Source organism: Populus alba, chromosome 14 (genome assembly GCF_005239225.2).
Source record: "Populus alba chromosome 14, ASM523922v2, whole genome shotgun sequence".
In the NCBI taxonomy this organism is placed as follows: domain Eukaryota; kingdom Viridiplantae; phylum Streptophyta; class Magnoliopsida; order Malpighiales; family Salicaceae; genus Populus; species Populus alba.
This window is the reverse complement of record NC_133297.1, coordinates 1,296,521-1,316,240: the sequence shown is the minus strand read 5'-3', so window position 1 is coordinate 1,316,240 and position 19,720 is coordinate 1,296,521. Positions and strand designations below refer to the sequence as shown.

The window sequence follows — 19,720 nt, the reverse complement described above, 5'->3', positions numbered from 1 at the left end:
AACAAATTGACACACCTCTCAAAGCATTTCCGCAAACATTCAAAGATTGTCGACGAGACCCAAGCTCATCAGCAGAAGGCGCTTGTGCTCAATTAGCATTGAAGAAACCTGATCAAGCAAGCTCCAAAAAATGGCGAGCTCTCGTGCTCTAAACCACCGGTCGGGTCTATTATCTTCAAGAAGATGGTTCGTTTTAGTACAGTTGTCGGACTCCGTTTAAAAAATGATTTAGAAAAAGGTTTGATTATCGAATTATTAGGTTAATTTTGCTAGTTACCGATAACTCGAATTGATTATTTTCATTAAACTAGCATCATTTTATTCTTTTCTTTTTAAAAACTCTTCGATTTTGATGTACCGAGATTTGAACTAGATTTAATTGGGTTAATTAAATCATTAAAAATCTAGTTTAGTTAATTAAAAATCCGACGTGGATTAGATTCTAGATTACAGTCCTCTTGCGTCGGGTTTAACGATTATGCTCTTGAAACGCCTAATTGAGGTCGATCCCACCAAGGTCTGCGTGATCTTTGAAATTCCTGAGCAATACCTTCGTGCAAGTGTGAGTTTCGTATTTATTTTGTTTTCGTTGTCTTAAAACCTAAACCCTAATTCTGGTTTAACTGTTTGGCTATGGAGAAGTACAGAAAGAAAAGCAATGGATTAATTATTCAAGGTTTGTATTCTTTTCCCCGCAATCCATTTTCTCGAGGATGAATAGTTGCTTTCCCTAGAAAACTAGGGATGATCTCTGTAGCTACTGCAAAATGTTTTTCAATTTATATATCTGTCTTTTGTTAGGATTAGGAATTTTAAGAGCCCTCTACTGAGAAATTTTGACTTTAACAGCCTTCTGGTGAGATTTTTAACTTGGTGGTATAATTTGTCAAAGGATGGAGGGTAATTCATACAAGCCTTTGAACTCCCTTTCAAGGTGCCCGTGATTTCTCTTTGGTAGCTCTGTTTTATCTAACAGCCACCAAAATCTTGACATTTAGATGACTCTTTTAATGTGTTAGAACATGATTGTTCAGGATTAGGGCATTGTATATTCTTGCTTGCTTCTTGACGCTATTTATACGAGAATTGTTTTCGTTTCCAATTTCAGCTTAAATCGTGTGCTGACAATTTCAAGTGGAAGGGCCCAAGTGAATCAAGAACCGATGATGAATACTCCGTAAATTACCACAGTTCTTCGTGTGACAATTGAAAATGTGTAAGCATATCCTAATTTATCATGTCTGATATCTGTTCATGTGTCATGCATGTCGCTGTTCCTGCTAATGAAAGCAATCAACTTTTTGTTTGAGTTGCGTGGTAAATATCTTTTGTTTAGCAGAAGGGATCTTGACAGAGATATTCTAACCACCGCTTGTCCCAAGAAGAGTCAAACGGAAGGGAAGATCTTATAAGCATTTAGACATTCACTATTGACGTCTTATGTATACATCTACCATGGCTGCGCTTTCTAGTAAACCACTGTATACAACAAAACAGTTAAGCATCGGTCTTGGACAGAGAATCCTTGCTAGTTCGAATGTGGAACCTCCACCTAAAGAGGTAATCCTTGGACTCGCAGGATAATCTGATAACATCGCAGAAAGTATTGATCACATTACTTTTTACTTTGTTGCACCATTCTATCCTCGCCCGGCATGAAAACCCATTTGAAGATTCTGGCACTCTCAAATCAGAGAGATGAAGTACCACCTCCCCACATATCCTCTTGCATGAGCTGCCTGCAAATCGTCCATCAGAAGTCATCATCGAGCCAAGCCAGGAACATTCTGGCTGACCCACCATTTCTTTGTAAGCAGAATTTGCTAGCCTTACTTTGTTTTTGGAATCAGTTATCACTATTGGCAAGACCTCGGACTCAACCTCTTCCTCAATTTCCTCTTGCTTCTTTGGAACTTTCACTAGTGGGATGAAGCTTGGGTCTTCATTGATGCTGGCAACGCTTATGCTTGAGCATACCGGTCGAACGGGTTGAGGTGCTATAACATTGCTGGTGCTAGGCTCCTGTAATTGCTGTAGGGGATCCCTCTCTTCGGAAGTTTCAGCCACGGTGTTCAAATCTATGACCTTGTCTCTATTTGGTTCCTGGCAACCAAGTTCAGGAGCCGCTGCTTGGTTTTCAACAACAGGAGCTGTTGGACTCTGAAGAAGTGGAAGTGTTAGTAGATTTGATGACACGGTAACTGAATTTTCCATGCCGCAGTTGATCCCAACCAGGTTTGGAACTGGAAGCTGAGTAATTCCATGAGCAAAACCCTGCAAGGAGAGATGTCTGGCAGAGTATGTTGCATGACTAGGAGAAGAGAGTCCCAGCAAATGGGTTCTTGGTCGTTTGATGGTGAGTGGTGATACGGCAGCTCTACCTCTCTTCCTGGTTCTGGTAGGCCTAGCCTGCACTTGTGGCATGGATGAACTCTCATCCATTGAACTCACAGGACCCTCAGGCTTTGGAGCTATAGGCCTATACCTTGACATAATTTCTGCTGTTTTTGCCGTGTTAGAGCAGGGACTCAGAGTTTTGATCATGGTAGGTAATTTCTCTTTATGCTTGAATGATTTTTTTTACCGACGGTTACCTTGCCTTATCAAGCGAGAGGAGCCAAGAAGCCCCGAGTGTTTTAGAAGAAAATGCTGTATGATTTTCTAATTGTTAAAGATGCAGAGAGTTTAGAGGCAGGGGAGAAATTGGTCGGAGAGAGTGATTGATGGGTTTCGGGGCAAATTTAAGTGTGGTTTTGGCCAATGAGAGAAAGGCAGCGTGAAGCAAAAGAGGCAAGGAGGTTGACACTTGGAAATTGTACGGTGGGATTTGGGGCAAATTTAAGTGGTTGTGGCCAATGAGAGAAAGGCAGCATGAAGCAAAAGAGGCAAGGAGGTTGACACTTGGAAATTGTACGGTGGGATTTGCGTGCAGTGGGCTCCATGCATGCATAGACATTTTGGACACCTGAGCCCCAAAGTCAGTTTTAAGACTTCTGGGTTTTCCCACTTGGACACCAATCAGAAAGCCCTTCTCGCTATAACGCGTGTGGAGTTGGCTGCCATGCGTGGTTACACCGATCAGGTTTGGCTTGGCCGTTTTTGTTTTTTGCATCGCTTTAACCAAAGTAGACTCTGATTTGGGAGACGAGTGCATCCCTTTTCCTTTTCTTTTCTGCCCGGTAATGTAGGATGAGTGAGCTTTGGGAGCATAAAGTTGGCAAAACAAAAGGGCAAATAAAAGATCACACGTGGCTTTCAGGCAATAATGCTGTTAAGTCTAGATATTTATATTGTTATTAATTTTAAACTGTAAAATTTATTGAGATATACAAAAGCTGGTTTGAATATCTATAACCATGATAATAAAAAAAAATGTTGTTAAAAGAGGATGTTTGCCCTTGTCAGGTGTGCCTCTTTCCCTGTTAGCGTTGCAGCGGTGCCTTTTCTGTTTGCCCCTTTCTGCGTGTTTGGTATTGTATTTTAAAAATATTTTTTGAAAAAAAAATGAATTTTTTTTGTTTTGAATTAAAATGTTTTTAAATTATTTTACTGTGTTAATTTTAAAAATAATTTTTAAAAAATAAAAAAAAATATTAATAAAAAATATTTTAAAAAACATCTATAATTTCAAAAATATACTTAACCATGCGCTGAATAGGTTCATCTCCCTAGGTGAGAGAGATTTTAGAAATGAGAGAGTGATGCCAAGGCGCGTTCTCTTGCTCATAAGAAATTCACATGAAAGTATACAGGGTATGATCTGTAGCCACGTAGAAGTGATGAAAGAGATACAACAACAAAAAAATGAGTTTATGGTATCTTGATAGCTTTTATAATTTTTAAAAAGTTAATTTTATAAAAAATATTTTTAATTAAAATTAATTTTAAAAAATATATATTTAGTTAAAATTATTGTTAGAATGAGGTTAAATAAAAGATAGTTAATGTGTTTGGTTAAAAATATATTTTTAAATTGAGGTTATATATATATATTGATGGTTTTAATTTAAATGTTATAGATTTAACTACTGTTATTACATCATGAAATTAATAATATTGATATCAAATATTTTTTTTATTATTTTATTAAACTACATGCAATTTCATCACTTACAAAATCTATCCAATAAGTATTATATTTTCCATGGTTTCTTAAACGCGCAACAATATTAGGTAAAAATATCATCAAGAACAAAATTGGGATTGCAATCAAATTCTGTAAATGCTACGTCATCAAACAATTCCCTTCTAATTTTTTAAGTAAAACACAATTAAAAATAAAAACTGAATTTTTTTAAAACTAGGTCAGACCTGTCAATAATAAAATTAGAATTGCGATCAAATTCTGTAAAATGTTATGTTATTGAGCGATGTCATTATAATTTTTTAAATAAAATAATTAAAAAAATTAAAAAATTTTTTTTTTAAGCAGGTCAGACCCGGTTCAATACATACATTTAATTTTAGATCGAAATTCGTTCGGCGGAAATAGTAGGAGAGTGAATTATAACTCTTCACTGTGTCCGTAAGTTTGCACAGAAGCAATAAATAAAAAGCTGTATTTCACAAACATGCAATTTTAATTAATTTTTAACTGGTCCCACATGAATAGTAAATTATGTTTTTTTATTATAAAATATTTAAAAGCTACTATTTGCGATTTTAATCAATTTTAGCTGGGCTCACATGAATAGTATATTATGGTTTTTTATTACCAGGCATTTAAAAGCTACAATTTACTTTAAAAGTAATCGCAGCCGTTGTAAACAAACAGCCACTAAAAGTCTGCAAGAAATTGAAGGATTGGGTGTATTTTTTCGTATGATATTAAGAATAAAAATCTAAAGAATAATCGGAGGATTTGATCCCTTCTGTTTTTTAAAACTTCATCAATAAAAGCATTCTTTACCCTTACGCATATTATACGGGCAACATCACAGGTGAAGGCAACTGATTTAGCAATGGAAATGGAGGAATAAAACTTTAATTTAAGTGGGCTAATTACATGAAAACACTCGAAAAAATCTCTAGATACACAAGTAAGGATAAGTGAATACCAGTGAAGTTAAGGTGCTGTTTAGCATTTTTTATTTATTTTTTTAACTTTGATTTTTTTTTTTTAGTGTTTTTAGATGGTTTTAATATGTTAGTGTCAAAAATAAATTTTAAAAAATAAAAAAATATTATTTTAATATATTTATAAATAAAAACAATTTATCAAAATATAAAAATGAAAAGAAACCTTGTGTCTTTCATTGGTCAATAGTTTATGGCTAGAATAAACTATAGAATTATAGTTTACGGCTTTCTTTTTGCACTGGCTTCGATATGCGTTGATTTACTTTGGCTTGCGTAAATGTCTTTATATATATATATATATATATATATTGGCGGAATACCGCAATACAAAAATATTGATAAAATAAAATAGTTTTGTACTTAAAACTATTTCTAAATGCAATTAGAAAATGCGAATAAAGATATTGAAATTAAAAAATGATATGATATTGTGTTTGGAAAATGTAATATCTATCCCACCATGATTTATGTTTATCAGAAATGTAATATTTATGATTTGTTATATTTTTAAATTGATATCATTTATTTAAATTCTAATAAATATAAATTGTGTTATTTTACTAAATTCTTTTAAAAAATATTATTTTGCTAATTTTTTAATTAATTATACTAATTTTCAAAAAATAAATAAATAAAGTTGAATGCTTTTTTTCATTTCCTAGCAGCAGCAATGTTCATCATGCACCACGGAAATTTATAAAAAAAAAAATCGAGAGAGGTTGTGCGTAGAAAGGAAACGGAACGTGAGGCATCAATTAGGATTGGTAATGTGATGATTATTGATTTTTGTCTTATTTTAAATTAATAATTTTTTATATTTTTAAATATTTTAATATATTAATGTTAAAAATAATTTTTTAAAAATAAAAAAACATTTTTTTAATATTTTTTTAAATAAAAAATATTTTATAAAACAATCAAAACTCCGCAAAATATTATCAGAGGAAACCAAAATCTGGACGGAAGATTTAGCCCATTTTCATGTACAATACGAGGGTAGCCTTGACACGTAAGAGCCAAGATTTGATGTTTAAGGGGTCTGTTTATATTAATTAGTTTAGGTTGTGAGATCTCTGATCATTCCAAAATTTACATCAGATTTTGCAGGGTGGAGCAACGAATTTTAGTTAGGGGGCCAAATTAAGGAAACAATTTTAGAGAAGGCTGGAATTTAAGATCTTCTAATTTTAGGGTTAAGAGTGTAAATGTATAGAAGAGTACCGGAAAAGACAAATAATTGCAGTGCGGGGCCCTTGCTTTCCGCCCCACTTGCTTGTGGAGTAATGAATTGAATATGATACGACAAACAAGGCACACACAGGCTATGCAAATAAAAAGAGAAGCTAACGTGGGCCAGTTCAGTCGGGACCAGGATTCTCGAGTGGTCACCAGTTTTACTCACAATAGTTAAACTTGGTCCCTCCCATCTGTTTGATACGAGATATTTAAGGATTCAAGATTTCATTCGAGCCGAGTTTCTTACAAGACATGACTCTATTAAACTTACCTGCTTTTGCCGAGTTTTTAATAATTTAATTAAAAGTTAAATTTAACAGAATTAACATAATTAAAAAAAATAAAACATTGTTGATTTAATAAAACTAGAGGTTAATCTAATAACTCGATAATCTAGGCACTCGTGAGGTATAACCCGCTATGATTTTACTCATAATCAAGACACTCGATGCATAAATTGAGTTGATTCAAAGTTTGAATCACATGTCACTTATATTAAGGGCTCAAAAAAAAGTTTGATCAGGCCTCTAACTAAGGTTTATTTATTTATTTAAATAACTCAAAACTAAGTATTTTAAAAAATTAGAATTTTTTATCAATAAGTAATCCATCAAGCCAGAACAGTTTAAAGGCCATGATTTTACTCTCCTGAACTAAATGTGTATTTGAAAACACGGGTCCAACCTTATATTTTTTTTAAAAAAATTATTTTTTAACTAAAAATTTAATTTTTTTGTATATTTTAAATAATTTTGATATATCAATTTTTAAAAATAATTTTTTAAAAATAAAAATTAATAATTTTAATGCATTTTAAAATGTAAAGTAATTGCAACCACACTTTCAAATATGTCTAAACAAAAACTATTAATATAATAATGCTAAGCATACTTGTAAAACCTAGATTAATCTATTTAATTTAGGACATGAATTAGTTTAAGTAAAAACATATTTTAAAAAAAATGATTCTTAATTTTTTAATTTTAAAAAAATAATCTGAACCAACTCGACCAACTTCATCTTTAAGAAATGATCCGAGCCGGATTGATCCCAGGTGGAGTTAAACAACCATGCTATTAAGTCTAAATAAAATAAAGGGTTTGGCCCTGCATGTATAAGAAAACCGACCCACTGACATTTGGAATCAGCGAAGACGACATGGCATGACTCGTGAGGGCAGTGCCGTTATTTACTAGGACTATAAGGACCATTAAGGAAATAAGAAAGAACCATCATCTCCTTTCTCAGTAAGTTAAGTTGGTATAAGACTGCTACAATGGCAGTCTTCCAAATCTCCTTTCCTCTCCTCTTCAAATTTCCATGGAAAACAACATCGCCACCAAACAGGCAAATCTGCCTTCAAATTACGTGACTCTGGGTCAGCTCCAAGAACGGTGGATAAAAGAACAGCAGAGGAAACAAACGGAGAAAGAACAGCAAGAGGAACACGACCACAAGAAGCTTCACAACGAAGTAGCAGAGCCAGGGCAACTGTCACCTTCAGTGTCTGTGTCTCCTCCATCAATTCGAAGAAATTCCAACCGGGAATCTCACCGCTGGAGTTTAGTTGGCACAAATGTCGAGGAATCGAAGGCTGTGTCGGTTGCTGATCTTGAAGAAAACGTGGATGAGAAGAGAGAAGAAATGAAAACGAAGAAGAGGGGCAAGGGGAATGAGAGGAAGGAGAAGAAGAAAGGAGAAGCCAGGGTACAAGAGGAGGGGGAGGTGACGGGGAATTTAATTGGCACAAATGTAGAGGAATCGAAGGCTGTGTCGGTTGCTGTTCTTGAAGAAAATGTGAATGATAAGAGAGAAGAAATGAAAACGAAGAAGAAGAGCTGGAAGAGGAAGTCGAAGAAGAAAGGAGAGGCCAGGGCACAAGAGGAGGAGGGGGAGGTGACGGGGAATTTAATTGGCACAAATGTCGAGGAATCGAAGGCTGTGTTGGTTGCTGTTCTTGAAGAAAATGTGAATGACAAGAGAGAAGAAATGAAAACGAAGAAGAAGAGCTGGAAGAGGACGGGGAAGAAGAAAGGAGAGGCCAGGGCACAAGAGGAGCAGGGGAAGGTGACGGGGAATTTAATTGTCACAAATGTCGAGGAATTGAAGGCTTTGCCGGTTGCTGTTCTTGAAGAAAATGTGAACGAGAAGAGAGAAGAAATGAAAACGAAGAAGATCTGGAAGGGGAAGGGGAAGGGGAAGGGGATGAAAGGAGAAGCTAGGGCAAAAGAGGAGGAGTGGGGGTTGACGGGGAGTGGGGCGCAAGCGCTGCTAGTGAAAAGTGAAAAGAATAATGTTGGCTGTGAGCGAAAGAGGGAAATGCGGGTGGAGTGCAGGGCAGAGGCTGAAAAAGCGGCGGAGGAGAATAATCAGACGGTGGAGATTGAGAAAGAAATAGGGGATCTTTCAGTTAAGAGAGAGAGTGAAAAATCAAAGACGCCAAATAAGGTTATTAATGGTAGAATTAGTAATAGAGAGTCTAAAGACTACAGTGGCTATGCTAATAGAGGTCACTGGAATTACAGAGGTGGTGGTGGTGGTGGTTATCGTGGTAATGGGCAGTATAGGGGAGGTTATGGTAGGTTTAATGGAGAAAATGGGCGGTATGCAGGAGGGCATGGGAGTGGATATGGACAGTGGAAGGAGAGACATAATGCAAAGGTTTGGATGAAGAAAGAAGAGGCTGGTGATGGTGGTGATATGGCTAGGAATCAAAGCTCGAGTGTTTCTTCGAAGGAATTGGAGTAATTGGATTGGTAACGACTCCCTTCCCTGTTGTTAATTGGCCTGCAAAGTTTTTATTTGTTTTTGTTTGCTTATATTGCATTTGCTTTGTCTTGTTGGGATGTAGAGATCGTGAATGTTTGAGAGCTGGCTATCGTTAAGCTAGTTGATTGCTGGGTTTGGGAATTGGTCTTTTACGGAGCAGTGGAAACATTGAAGCTGTGATGCTGTAGCCTGTAGTGAAGGAATGGCATATCGGATACTTTATTATAAAGGTCAAATTGTGTGAAAATTATATGGAACAATGAGGGGTAGTTTGATAAAAAAACATAAAGGGATATGATGTTTTGAAGATATAGATAGTTTACTTTGTCTTAGGAATGATTATATATGTGACTTGTTTAAGGTTCTAAGTGCTTTTCTCAGTTCCTCGTCGCAGAAAATGTTGTCTGTGACAAAGGGATAAATCATAAACATGTTTCGCTTTGGTATTATTAACATTTTCCAGCAATAGAATTTGTGCTTTCTGATATATTGTGCAAGAGAATGTGGTATGTGACTTTGCCTTGTGTCTTGTCTAATTCGAGGGGCTTTTCTGAGATTCTCATTATTTAAAAAGTTCTCTTTGGTGAAGAGATAGATCGCGAACATGTTTTACTTCGATGAATTATAAGTTTCCAACTAAAATCGAATTTGTTCTTGCCTTATAATGAGCAATGGTTTACTTAGAAACAACTCATACAAACACATGTGGTGTTTACTCATTTCATTCCCAGTCAATCATTTAATCTTGGTACAAACTCTTGCTGCATGCACTTGTGGGGAGTGTTGGTATGATTTCTTTGCATGCATAGCATTTTCCTTCTTTTAAAGGCCTACATTTACGAACTTTGCGTATGAACACGATGACATCATTTGATCCTATTGTATAGTGCAGGCAACTTCACAAGTTTCTGTGGAGATGTTAGAATAACTGTGCTGTGTAGTTATTATGATTTTAATGAATAGAATTACTTAATAGTATCTCTACAATTACCCTGTGGATTTACCTGCTTGTGAAGCGGCAAGATGTTGCTGATTCATACCAAGAAGCAAAGTATAAGAGTTCTATAACTTTTGGAAGGTTACTTGAAGCTACACCATACCATAAGTTCCTGTTACACTTTATGCCTGTATAGAGAGAATAAGTTCCCAAAGTGTTTAGAAATATTCTCTAGAAATTGAGGACACAGATATGTTAATACCATCAACGATTGTTATTGGTACTGCTCACAATTCCTTTTGCCATTTTAAAGTTTGTGTGGCATCTTATGCTCCTGTTGAACTATACTGACGACACAGAATTACCATATATCACCTAGTGGTCATAGTACCGCTTCAATGGAAAAAAAGATTGTGAAGAGCATGCCGTTGAGTTCATGATTTCTACACAATCTAGGATAACAACTTAATAGGCATTGGTGAGTGTTGATGAATTAGATGAAAGATGCAATTTTCTGATAGTATTTTGATGTGGGGAAGAAGGAAAGTGATATGGTTTGATGATTTCGATCATCCTTGCCATTATTTTGCTAGAACTCAAGAGTTCTTGTGTCACATATCGATGTCTTTTTCTATTGCTTTAGTAATCAAAACAATCAATATATGAATAGAATGATTAATGGAGCTTCCGGGGTGATTAATGAACTGGAGAAACGTGGGATACGATTTTTACAGAGAAGATGTTCACCATTCCCAAGAACCCGAAGCCTACCAGTAATTTCCATGGCTTCATATACATCTCCATTGCTCATCTCCTTTCGATTATGATGGGCTAATTTAATTAATAAAATATATAAAGAAAAATGGGGGCAGCAAGCATGGTAACACGCTTAATTACAGTATTGGAGATGTGCTTGTGCCATTGTGAAGATCCATGCGGTCGATTTATCAAACAGGTAGTGCGCCTGCCCTCGGTGAAGTAGTCTAGGTTTCTTAAGCTTTTTCCAATAAAATCCCAACAATCCAAGCAAGACACATGATTGGTTGAAGACTGGAATTGGTGGAGTATAATCTGGGTATAATTATACGGGTATAAGATGAATGGGAGAATTGATAGTGGGCTTGCAAAGCCCGACAGATTTTCACGGCTTGTCCTCATACTAGCAATTCTCATGGGCTGCGGGTGTCTGGGGTGATGGTGGTAGATGCAGCGGAGCGGACCGGAATTTTGAGACGTTAGCCTTTGAGGAAAGAAGATAGAGAGTATGGAGGGTGTGTAGAAGATGGGTCTTGCTGGATTAGCCTTTTGAAATTTGAGGATAAATTTAGTATTTTCACATGAAAAAAACGGAAAGGCTGTGCCAATAGACAACGAGGCTGTGCCAATCATTGTTGAAAAACCTGATCCGAGTTCAGAGTTCAAGGCCCGAGTTCAGGTCACAGGGCCTTGTCTCAGGTCAGGGTCAACTTTTTTTTTTTTTTTTTTCAAAAAATAAAAAAGAAGACAACAAATTAGGGGTAGAGTTTTGATTAGATCAATCCTAGTTTTATCTAATCAATCAGATTTTTTTTTCATTCTAAAACGGTACCTGTTGGGTTAGTCAGGTTGATACCATGCTAGTTCAAGTTCCACAACTATGACGTCAATGGCCTCTCCCTTTTTTTTCTTATATTCTTTCTTAAATAGTTAAAAATATCACCTTTTTATTTGTTTTTTTTTAAGAAAAAAACTTTGCAACTTATGATATAATAACTCTATTAAAAACATTCATAATTATCTCTCTATATAAAAAAACATGAAGTAGAAACATAAATCATGAAGACGGCAAAAAAAGCAACTTATGTTACAATAACCAGAAATTTAGGATAATCTATTATTACAAAAGATATCATTGATGATCATTTAAGGAATTAATTATTCTCTTATTGCTTAAAGATTATGATTCGAAGACACCTATCAACAAAGAAAAAAAAAAGATTATGATTGCACATTTATTAATCAATTTTAATTTTGAATTCAAGCAATTAATAAATTTAATAAATACTTTTAATGCCTCACATAATTGATAGTAGTTAATGCAAAAACGTAACAGTCATCCTTCCAACAAAGAAAAACAAAAGTCGATGCTTTTACAATTCCCTCTTTAGCAACTTATTGCACTCTCTGCTTACCAACGGTTTGAAAAAAACATACATTCTCTCGGCAAATCCTGCTCTGTGCTAGTGTCTAAAATAAATACATGGCCCAAAGTTGCAATACTTGTTTCGGTGGTGGCATCAATGTTTGTTTTGGTGCTGGTGGTGGAGGCAGAGGCAGAGGCAGAGGTGGAGGAGGAGGAGGAGGAGGAGGAGGTGGAGGTGGAGGAGGTGGAGGTGGAGGTGATGGTGGTGGAGGTGACGCTAACAAAAAACCTGAGCTGCAACCATATCCAGTTAAAGAGCAACTACCCGGAGTCCAATACTGCATAAATAGTCCTCCTCCATGGCGTATGCTCTATAATCTCCTTATTTCAACTTTATTTAAACTTTGTTTGATAGCATAGCCAACTGCGCGGTCAACGGTTGGCCGCGCTACCGATCAAGCACTTAATCGTGTTAAAAGAAAATCAACCATTGTATTTACTGCGTGCAGCTGAAGCTCTCATATTAGGTTTCCAACATTATCTGTTGACTCTTGGCATGACTGTTATGATACCGAGCATAATCGTTCCTCGAATGGGTGGTGGAGATGTAAGGAACACAGACATTAAGATGTATATTTTGTATTTCTCAATACATTTTCTTGTATTTTTTAGTGTTACGGATCTGGTTTAAATATTGTCACAGGCAGAGAAGGCTAGAGTAATACAGACCTTGCTCTTTACTTCAGGATTGAGCACACTTTTTCAAACTTTATTCGGTACCCGTCTTCCTTCGGTAGCGGTGGGTTCATATGCATACATGATTCCGACTACCTCAATTGTCCTTGCTGGCAGACATACTTCGTGCTTGGATAACAATGTGGTGAAGCTTCACGCTGGTTTTTCTTTTCATTTCAATTGACTTTTATTGCATTCTGGTCTTACTGGGTCTTTTTTTTTTTTTTTTTTTTTTAATGTAGAGATTTGTACAAACAATGAGAGCAATACAAGGAGCTCTGATTATTGCAGGTTGTTTTCAAATAATTATGGGATTTTTGGGTTTATGGAGAAATGCAGTGAGGTAAGTTCTTGAAAGTTCTTTGATTATAACATTTAGAATAACTATTTGATTAACCATTAACAAAATCAACTAAAACAAAATGATAATTTACTATATTTTTCTAGTAAAAATGGTTTATTCTTTTCCTTTTTTTAACGGGTATTTAGAATAACGATAGTAGTTTTAAAAGTGTTTTTTTTATAAAATATATTAAAATAATATATTTTTTATTTTTTAAATTTTATTTTTAACATCAGTACATAAAAATAATTTGAAAATAATTTAAAATAAAAAAATATTAAAATGTTAAAAAAAATATTATTAGACGTTGCTCCTAAACACCCCCATTAAATCATTTATTCGTTTCGGAGCCTGAATTTTTTTTTTAATTCCACTATTCCATAAATTCAAATCATCGTTTAGGTTGTAGCATCATTTGACTTGGACTCTTTTTCCTTTTTTTTTTTTTTTTGGTTCTTCAAGGTTCCTTAGTCCTATTTCTATTGTTCCTTGTGTAACTTTTGCTGGACTTGGGCTCTACTATCTAGGCTTTCCCACGGTATTGCATTCTGAATCCTATAGTTTATATTTTACTCGATCTATTGCACAAATTTCTGGCATAAATTCTAATGAATTAAGCTCTTTTATTATCCCTTTCATTTAGCTGGCGAAATGTGTTGAGATTGGGCTTCCAGGCATGCTAATAATGGTTTTTTTCTCACAAGTAAGTATCAAAAATTATTTTATTTATTTATATATTTATTAATTCTTTGCATCATAGCAGAAACTAAGGGCATTACCACTTAGTGCTTTGATTTTTTTTCTTAATTTCCTTTGATGCCAAGTGATTTGGTAATATGTTTATGCTTTTGCAGTATCTTCCTCGTTATGTACAGTCAAAGAGGCCTATATGTGATCGTTTTGCAGTGTTGTTCACAGCTGCAATCACATGGTTATTTGCAGAAATTCTAACTGCAAGTACTGTGTATAATGACAAATCTGAAATCACTCAAATGACTTGCCGCACTGATCGTGTTGGACTTATTCATGCCTCGCCCATGTAAGACTCTATACAATGGGAAACTAGCTTAACTTTTAAGCACCTTTTGTCATGGTTTTTTAACCCAATTCGACAGTCGTTGCGGCATAAGATCAGGTTCATAGGTTAGAATGGTTGACTCGGTTCAAATAAAAAAACATAAAAAAATGATATTTTTAGATTTTTTTTCAAAAAAATAATAAATCTGGCTTTTAACTGGGTTTTGAATTAACCCTCTTGATCGACCAAGTTAAATTGAGTCAATTATGAGTTGACTTGTTTTTTTACACTCTCCACTTCAGCTAGGAGACGGGTTGATCGGGTCTCTAATCAACCATTCAAGTTGGACCGAGTTTAATAACAATATTTGATCTTAACTTTTTAGTACCATGAAAAATCATTTATCCATTATATATGTAAGTTGTGTTTAATATTGTGGTTCAATCACACTTTTAATTTTTATTTTTTTAGTTTCAAATTAATTTTTTTACATGTTTTTAAATTATTTTAATAGGCTATTATCAAAAATAAAAAAAAAATATTATTTTAATATATATATATATATATATATATATATATAATTAAAAGTGTCTTTATCCGACTTTTAAGCATTCACTTATTTCATATTACATTTAAGCTTAGATATTGTTGCTGCATGATACCTATTTATAGGTGCTTGTCTATTCCAATCACTTTTTAATTTTAAGAGAGAGAAAAACCCATTACAAAGTATAATTTGAGCTATAGTGAATTATTTGTGCATGATTTACTTTAATTATATGATAATATATAATTAAATGCAGGATATATATTCCTTACCCATTTCAGTGGGGAAGCCCAACATTCAAGGCTGGTGAAGTTTTTGCAATGACAGCTGCTTCTTTAGTTTCTCTATTTGAGGTGCATTTCTTTACCGGGCTAATCTTTTGATTAAAGAGCTAGCTAGGGTTAGTGTGATAAACCATCTTTTTATCACCTGTAGTCCACTGGTACATTTTATGCAACATCAAGGTATGGAAGCGCCACTCCTGTGCCCCCTTCAGTTGTGAGCCGTGGTGTTGGCTGGCTGGTATGATGTTCTTCCAATTGTTCATTAAACTTGATTTTATTGTGTTTTGGAATATTTTAATCAATCATTAAATAAATTTTCTTTTTGAATTTTCAGGGAATCGGGGTTTTACTCAATGGCTTTTTTGGTTGTGTGACAGGCTTTACCGCTTCGGTGTAATTAATGAATTTAAATTCATGTTTTCTTATTTGGATTAATATGTTATATATAGTCTTATATTTACTAGAGACACGAAAAACAGAGACGTGTTTCCATGTGAATTTTATTCTAAAATTATATTTGAGATATATTTTATTTTATATTTTTGTTTTATATCTCCAACCAAACATGTTAGTTTTTTTTTTTTTGTCACATAAAACCTAGCCAGAATTTAGCATGTATTTCAACAGCATCCGATTTCGTTTATTTCTGAATGCTAAAGGAAACATTTTCAAATATTTTAAATATCAAATTTATAAACTGTATTGTCAGCATTGTTCTTTGGACGTCTCTGTGGTATAATTCATCTATTATTGGAAATTTAACGTCCTAACGAAGCTAGTTGAACAGGGAAAATGCAGGTTTATTGGCGTTGACAAAAGTAGGAAGCCGGAGAGTAATTCAAATATCAGCTGGATTCATGATTTTCTTCTCTCTATTTGGTATACAAATTTAAATTTCTTGTCAAAGTTAATTTTTGAATGTTGTGTTAGGTAGAGGTTATGCCTCCTTTGTTTTTCAACTTCTGTGTTTCTCGCGATGCATGGCTAATTGATGTCCTTGTCCAGGAAAATTTGGAGCATTCTTCGCATCTATACCTTTGCCGATCATTGCTGCTGTGTATTGTGTTTTGTTTGGTTATACCTGTAAGTAGATTTTTATACCATTTAATCGAGAATACAGTCATGTGTGAAATAATTGAATTCCCGTCTTGTATTTATAAAATATTACTGATAATCATAGAGAAAATCCAGTTCTAATACTACCTGCCTTTAAATTTTACACACAGCTTCTGCAGGCCTTGGTTTTCTCCAATTTTGTAACCTAAATAGTTTCAGAACAAAATTCATACTGGGGTTTTCCTTCTTCGTTGGCATTTCGATACCACAATACTTCAGAGAATACTATCAAAATGTTCATGTGCACGCCAGATACAGATGGGTGGGATTCTTGTGATGATCTTTATACATTTGTTAACCCTAGCTAGAGTACCATTGGCTTTTTTTATGATTTTTTCCCCCTTTTGTTCATTGGAATTGCAGTTTCATGATATAGTGACTGTCATCTTCATGTCCCACACAACTGTGGCTGCTTTGGTGGCGTTGTTCTTGGATTGCACGCTGGCAAAAGAAAACGACGAGACAACGAGCGACACGGGCCTGAAGTGGTGGGAGAAGTTCAGTTTATACAGTTCAGATGTTAGAAATGATGAATTCTATGCACTTCCATGCAAGCTCAATAAGTTGTTCCCCGCCCTTTGACTTTGATTTTTGTAATTTTTCTCTGCGGGATCAAGGGAATGAAACACTAAAAACAATGGTTTGCTTTTGATCTTAATTTCAGTCTTAGATTCATTAGTATCTTCAGCTCTCTCTCTTTTTTTTTTTTCTTTTTTTGATAACTGGGTTGTTCCAAGGTGTTGTAATTATCATTTGTATTCTCTTCCAGATCATATAAGATGCTGTGTTCCTTCTTAGTTTTTGTTACTGCAGTGATAGACGTCTCTTGTTAAATGGAAGGTGGGACTACAGCAACTCTAAATAGTGTCGGTACACCCAATCAAGCACAGGACTTGGCTCAAACCGGATTTAAAAAATAATGGGAATTGACCCGGTTAAATCCAAATGATTGCAACCAATTGACCCGAATACTATTTTGATTGACTAGTTTAGTTATCGTGTCCACGCTATAATCTATCTTTAGACCGAGCGGGTTCAATAACTTTATATCTCCGGGTCTTCTCTGGCTTCTTCATTTCTTTTGCATTATCAAAATTATAATGACCTGAACTTTTGACTTAAATCACCAACAATAGCCCAAAAATAACCCGAGTCTCCTGCTTTAAAATCTACATCCTCTATGCACAGTATCCTGTGTCTGGTAGAATACACTTTGTTTGCAGGCTACACAGTCTTTCTTGCGGTGATTCTAACTCTGAATGGACCTGAGATAACAGTCGTGCAATTCTAAACTTATTCGGGAAAACCCTCGGCAAGGGAGATCGATTGCACACGTTTGACAGCTTGGATACCTGACACCGGCTCCTCAATAAATTTAATGTTATTTTTTTAAAAAAATAAAGACTAAGCCTCAACCATGTTTTGATGAGGTTATGTAAATTGTAAGTTCACTTAAGTTTCCAGAATTAATTACATGATAGATTTGAATCGAAACTTGACACGATTCAAAATTCGAGTCGAATTACAAAATTATTAACTTGTTCGAGAATAGTAATTTGATTAGTCTTTTGATTTACAGACAGACAGATCGTTTCAAATCAACCGTCTTCTCTTCACTTAGGCTGTCACACAGTACAAGAATAGATGAACGACATGTGGTTGTGCAGCTGTGGGGTTAAAGCTCAGACCGATGAAGGCGGCTTTACATAGTTCTGCAAAAAGAGGGGATGTCCTCTTTCAGATTGATGGAAGACTTCAATCATGTAAATTCATTGCAGCTGCCCAAACAAGATTCCTACCATGTTCAGACAACACTCAAGTCTAAACAGGAACCTCTCCAATGGCGAAATAATTTTGCCTCCAGTTTGGATATCGAAAATCTAATGTACCTTTAAAGGGGTGATCAGCAAATCCTAACCGTAGATTGGCTAGAAATCTGTAGAAATTATATGGTGACATATGGTCGTCCCTTGCTGTTGATCTTATCTTGTTTGAAAGCCGTAAAATGGGACACCTAAAACATCGCGAGTTGTATCCGGATGGCCTCTTCTTTTCCATCGCAGCCTCACCCACCGTAGTGGTGGTGTACTTGTCCGTGTATCCTGTGTTAAAGTTTTTATATATATATATATATATATATATATCATAAAGTTAAATCTCTTCAATTACAAATTTGGGATTCATCTAGCTAAGAAATTAGATTGGAGAATACATCAATTATATTTTAAAATATCCTATAATTATTTAAACTTTTGAATTAAATCAAATGGTACGTACTTTTCCTTTTTTAATTCTCAACCGGAAGTACCTCAGAATCTATTATCCAGATTTCTAGGAGAGAGAAAGAATTTATTATTATTATTATTATTTCTTCGAAACCATGCTGTTTTGAGCAGAAGAATGGCAGCTCATCGGACTGGCTAGGCTAGCCTCACCGACCGAGCTATAAAAAGTTGTTGATACACCAAATTGATGGGACCAAAGATTTCAAGATCTCGAGCTGGTCAGCACTACTACATATGCCTTTAATCTTGAAATGTCGATAAAAAAAAAACAAGAACAAGAACATATCCCACTATCTTCCTATAGTTACTGTTTTGTTTGGTTTGATTGATAAGAATAACGCAGCTGTAAATCACCATTGACAAGTCAAGAATTGGGTTAATTAACATTACTAATGTCAGTTTGAAACCGACCAAGTCGTGCATTGGACCTCCTGTTGAAGGAATGGACGGTCACTCATGAGAATGACACTTAATTGGTGTGTTAGGTGCACTCGGATAATCTATTAGTGTACACTGCTCGCATTATTGGTTCACAAAGATTTCCAATATCTATGTTGGACTCATCAAGAATTTACAATAAAAAAAAAAAAGTATTAGCTATGTCGGCACGTTTTGATTGCATGAGGATATGCCGACTAATGTTATTAAATCTGGTTTAGCTTGATATGTTAATTCATTAACCTGGTTGATGATTTGAATTGAATTTACAATAAAAAAAAGTATTAACTATGTTGGTGCGTTTTGATTGCATGAGGATGTGCCGACTAACGTTATTAAACTTGGTTTAGCTTGACATGTTAATTCATTGACCTGGTTGATGATTTGAATTGAATTTACAATAATAAAAAAAAGTATTAGCTATGCTAGCACGTTTTGATTGCATGAGAACGTGTCGATTAATGTTATTAAACCTGGTTTAGCTTGACATGTTAATTCATTGACCTTATTGATGATTTGAATTGAATTTTAAAATAAACTATTTAGAATTTGATTTGATATAACCTAGTCAATTTAACAAATTACCTCACAACTTGATATACCCGGTCAAAATCCAATTTAATTACTTTTAAGAAAGCCTAGAACAACTTTGTGATAATATGTCTTTTTTAAAAGCTAAATTTAGCTCAACTCGTGAAACAGGGCATTAGACAGTGTTTAATAGCTGTAGTGGGGACATGTTACAATAGTTCTTGGAGACAATTGTTGTCAAATTCTTGATACAAACCTCGATATCCTAATTAATAGCAAC

General features: G+C 34.8%; 3 protein-coding genes across 3 annotated transcripts; 2 read left to right on the top strand and 1 right to left on the bottom strand.

Moving 5' to 3' along the window:
• Positions 1-1,149: 1,149 nt before the first annotated feature.
• LOC118036871 (uncharacterized) lies at positions 1,150-2,917 on the bottom strand. Its single transcript, XM_035042709.2, has one exon. It carries the CDS (start codon positions 2,542-2,544, stop codon positions 1,498-1,500), a length of 1,047 nt encoding a protein of 348 aa, XP_034898600.1. The 5' UTR covers positions 2,545-2,917; the 3' UTR covers positions 1,150-1,497.
• Positions 2,918-7,577: 4,660 nt separating this feature from the next.
• On the top strand, positions 7,578-9,571 carry LOC118036885 (uncharacterized). Its single transcript, XM_035042733.2, has 2 exons — positions 7,578-9,071; positions 9,167-9,571. Exon 1 carries the CDS (start codon positions 7,636-7,638, stop codon positions 9,061-9,063), a length of 1,428 nt encoding a protein of 475 aa, XP_034898624.1. The 5' UTR covers positions 7,578-7,635; the 3' UTR covers positions 9,064-9,071; positions 9,167-9,571.
• A 2,689-nt stretch (positions 9,572-12,260) lies between these two features.
• LOC118036890 (putative nucleobase-ascorbate transporter 10) lies at positions 12,261-16,838 on the top strand. The gene is made up of 14 exons (XM_035042748.2): positions 12,261-12,507; positions 12,653-12,750; positions 12,847-13,023; positions 13,121-13,221; positions 13,684-13,759; positions 13,865-13,924; positions 14,076-14,260; positions 15,043-15,139; positions 15,222-15,308; positions 15,405-15,463; positions 15,858-15,949; positions 16,076-16,153; positions 16,297-16,448; positions 16,550-16,838. Exons 1-14 carry the CDS (start codon positions 12,261-12,263, stop codon positions 16,766-16,768), a joined length of 1,728 nt encoding a protein of 575 aa, XP_034898639.1. The 3' UTR covers positions 16,769-16,838.
• The last annotated feature ends 2,882 nt before the right edge of the window (positions 16,839-19,720 follow it).

Coding starts and splice junctions, on each gene's coding strand:
- LOC118036871 (XM_035042709.2), bottom strand. CDS start 2,544: ATGATCAAAACTCTGAGTCCCTGCTCTAACACGGCAAAAACAGCAGAA.
- LOC118036885 (XM_035042733.2), top strand. CDS start 7,636: ATGGAAAACAACATCGCCACCAAACAGGCAAATCTGCCTTCAAATTAC.
- LOC118036890 (XM_035042748.2), top strand. CDS start 12,261: ATGGCCCAAAGTTGCAATACTTGTTTCGGTGGTGGCATCAATGTTTGT. Junction 13,760..13,864: donor ACTATCTAGGCTTTCCCACG/GTATTGCATTCT, acceptor CCTTTCATTTAG/CTGGCGAAATGTGTTGAGAT. Junction 15,464..15,857: donor ACAGGCTTTACCGCTTCGGT/GTAATTAATGAA, acceptor CTAGTTGAACAG/GGAAAATGCAGGTTTATTGG.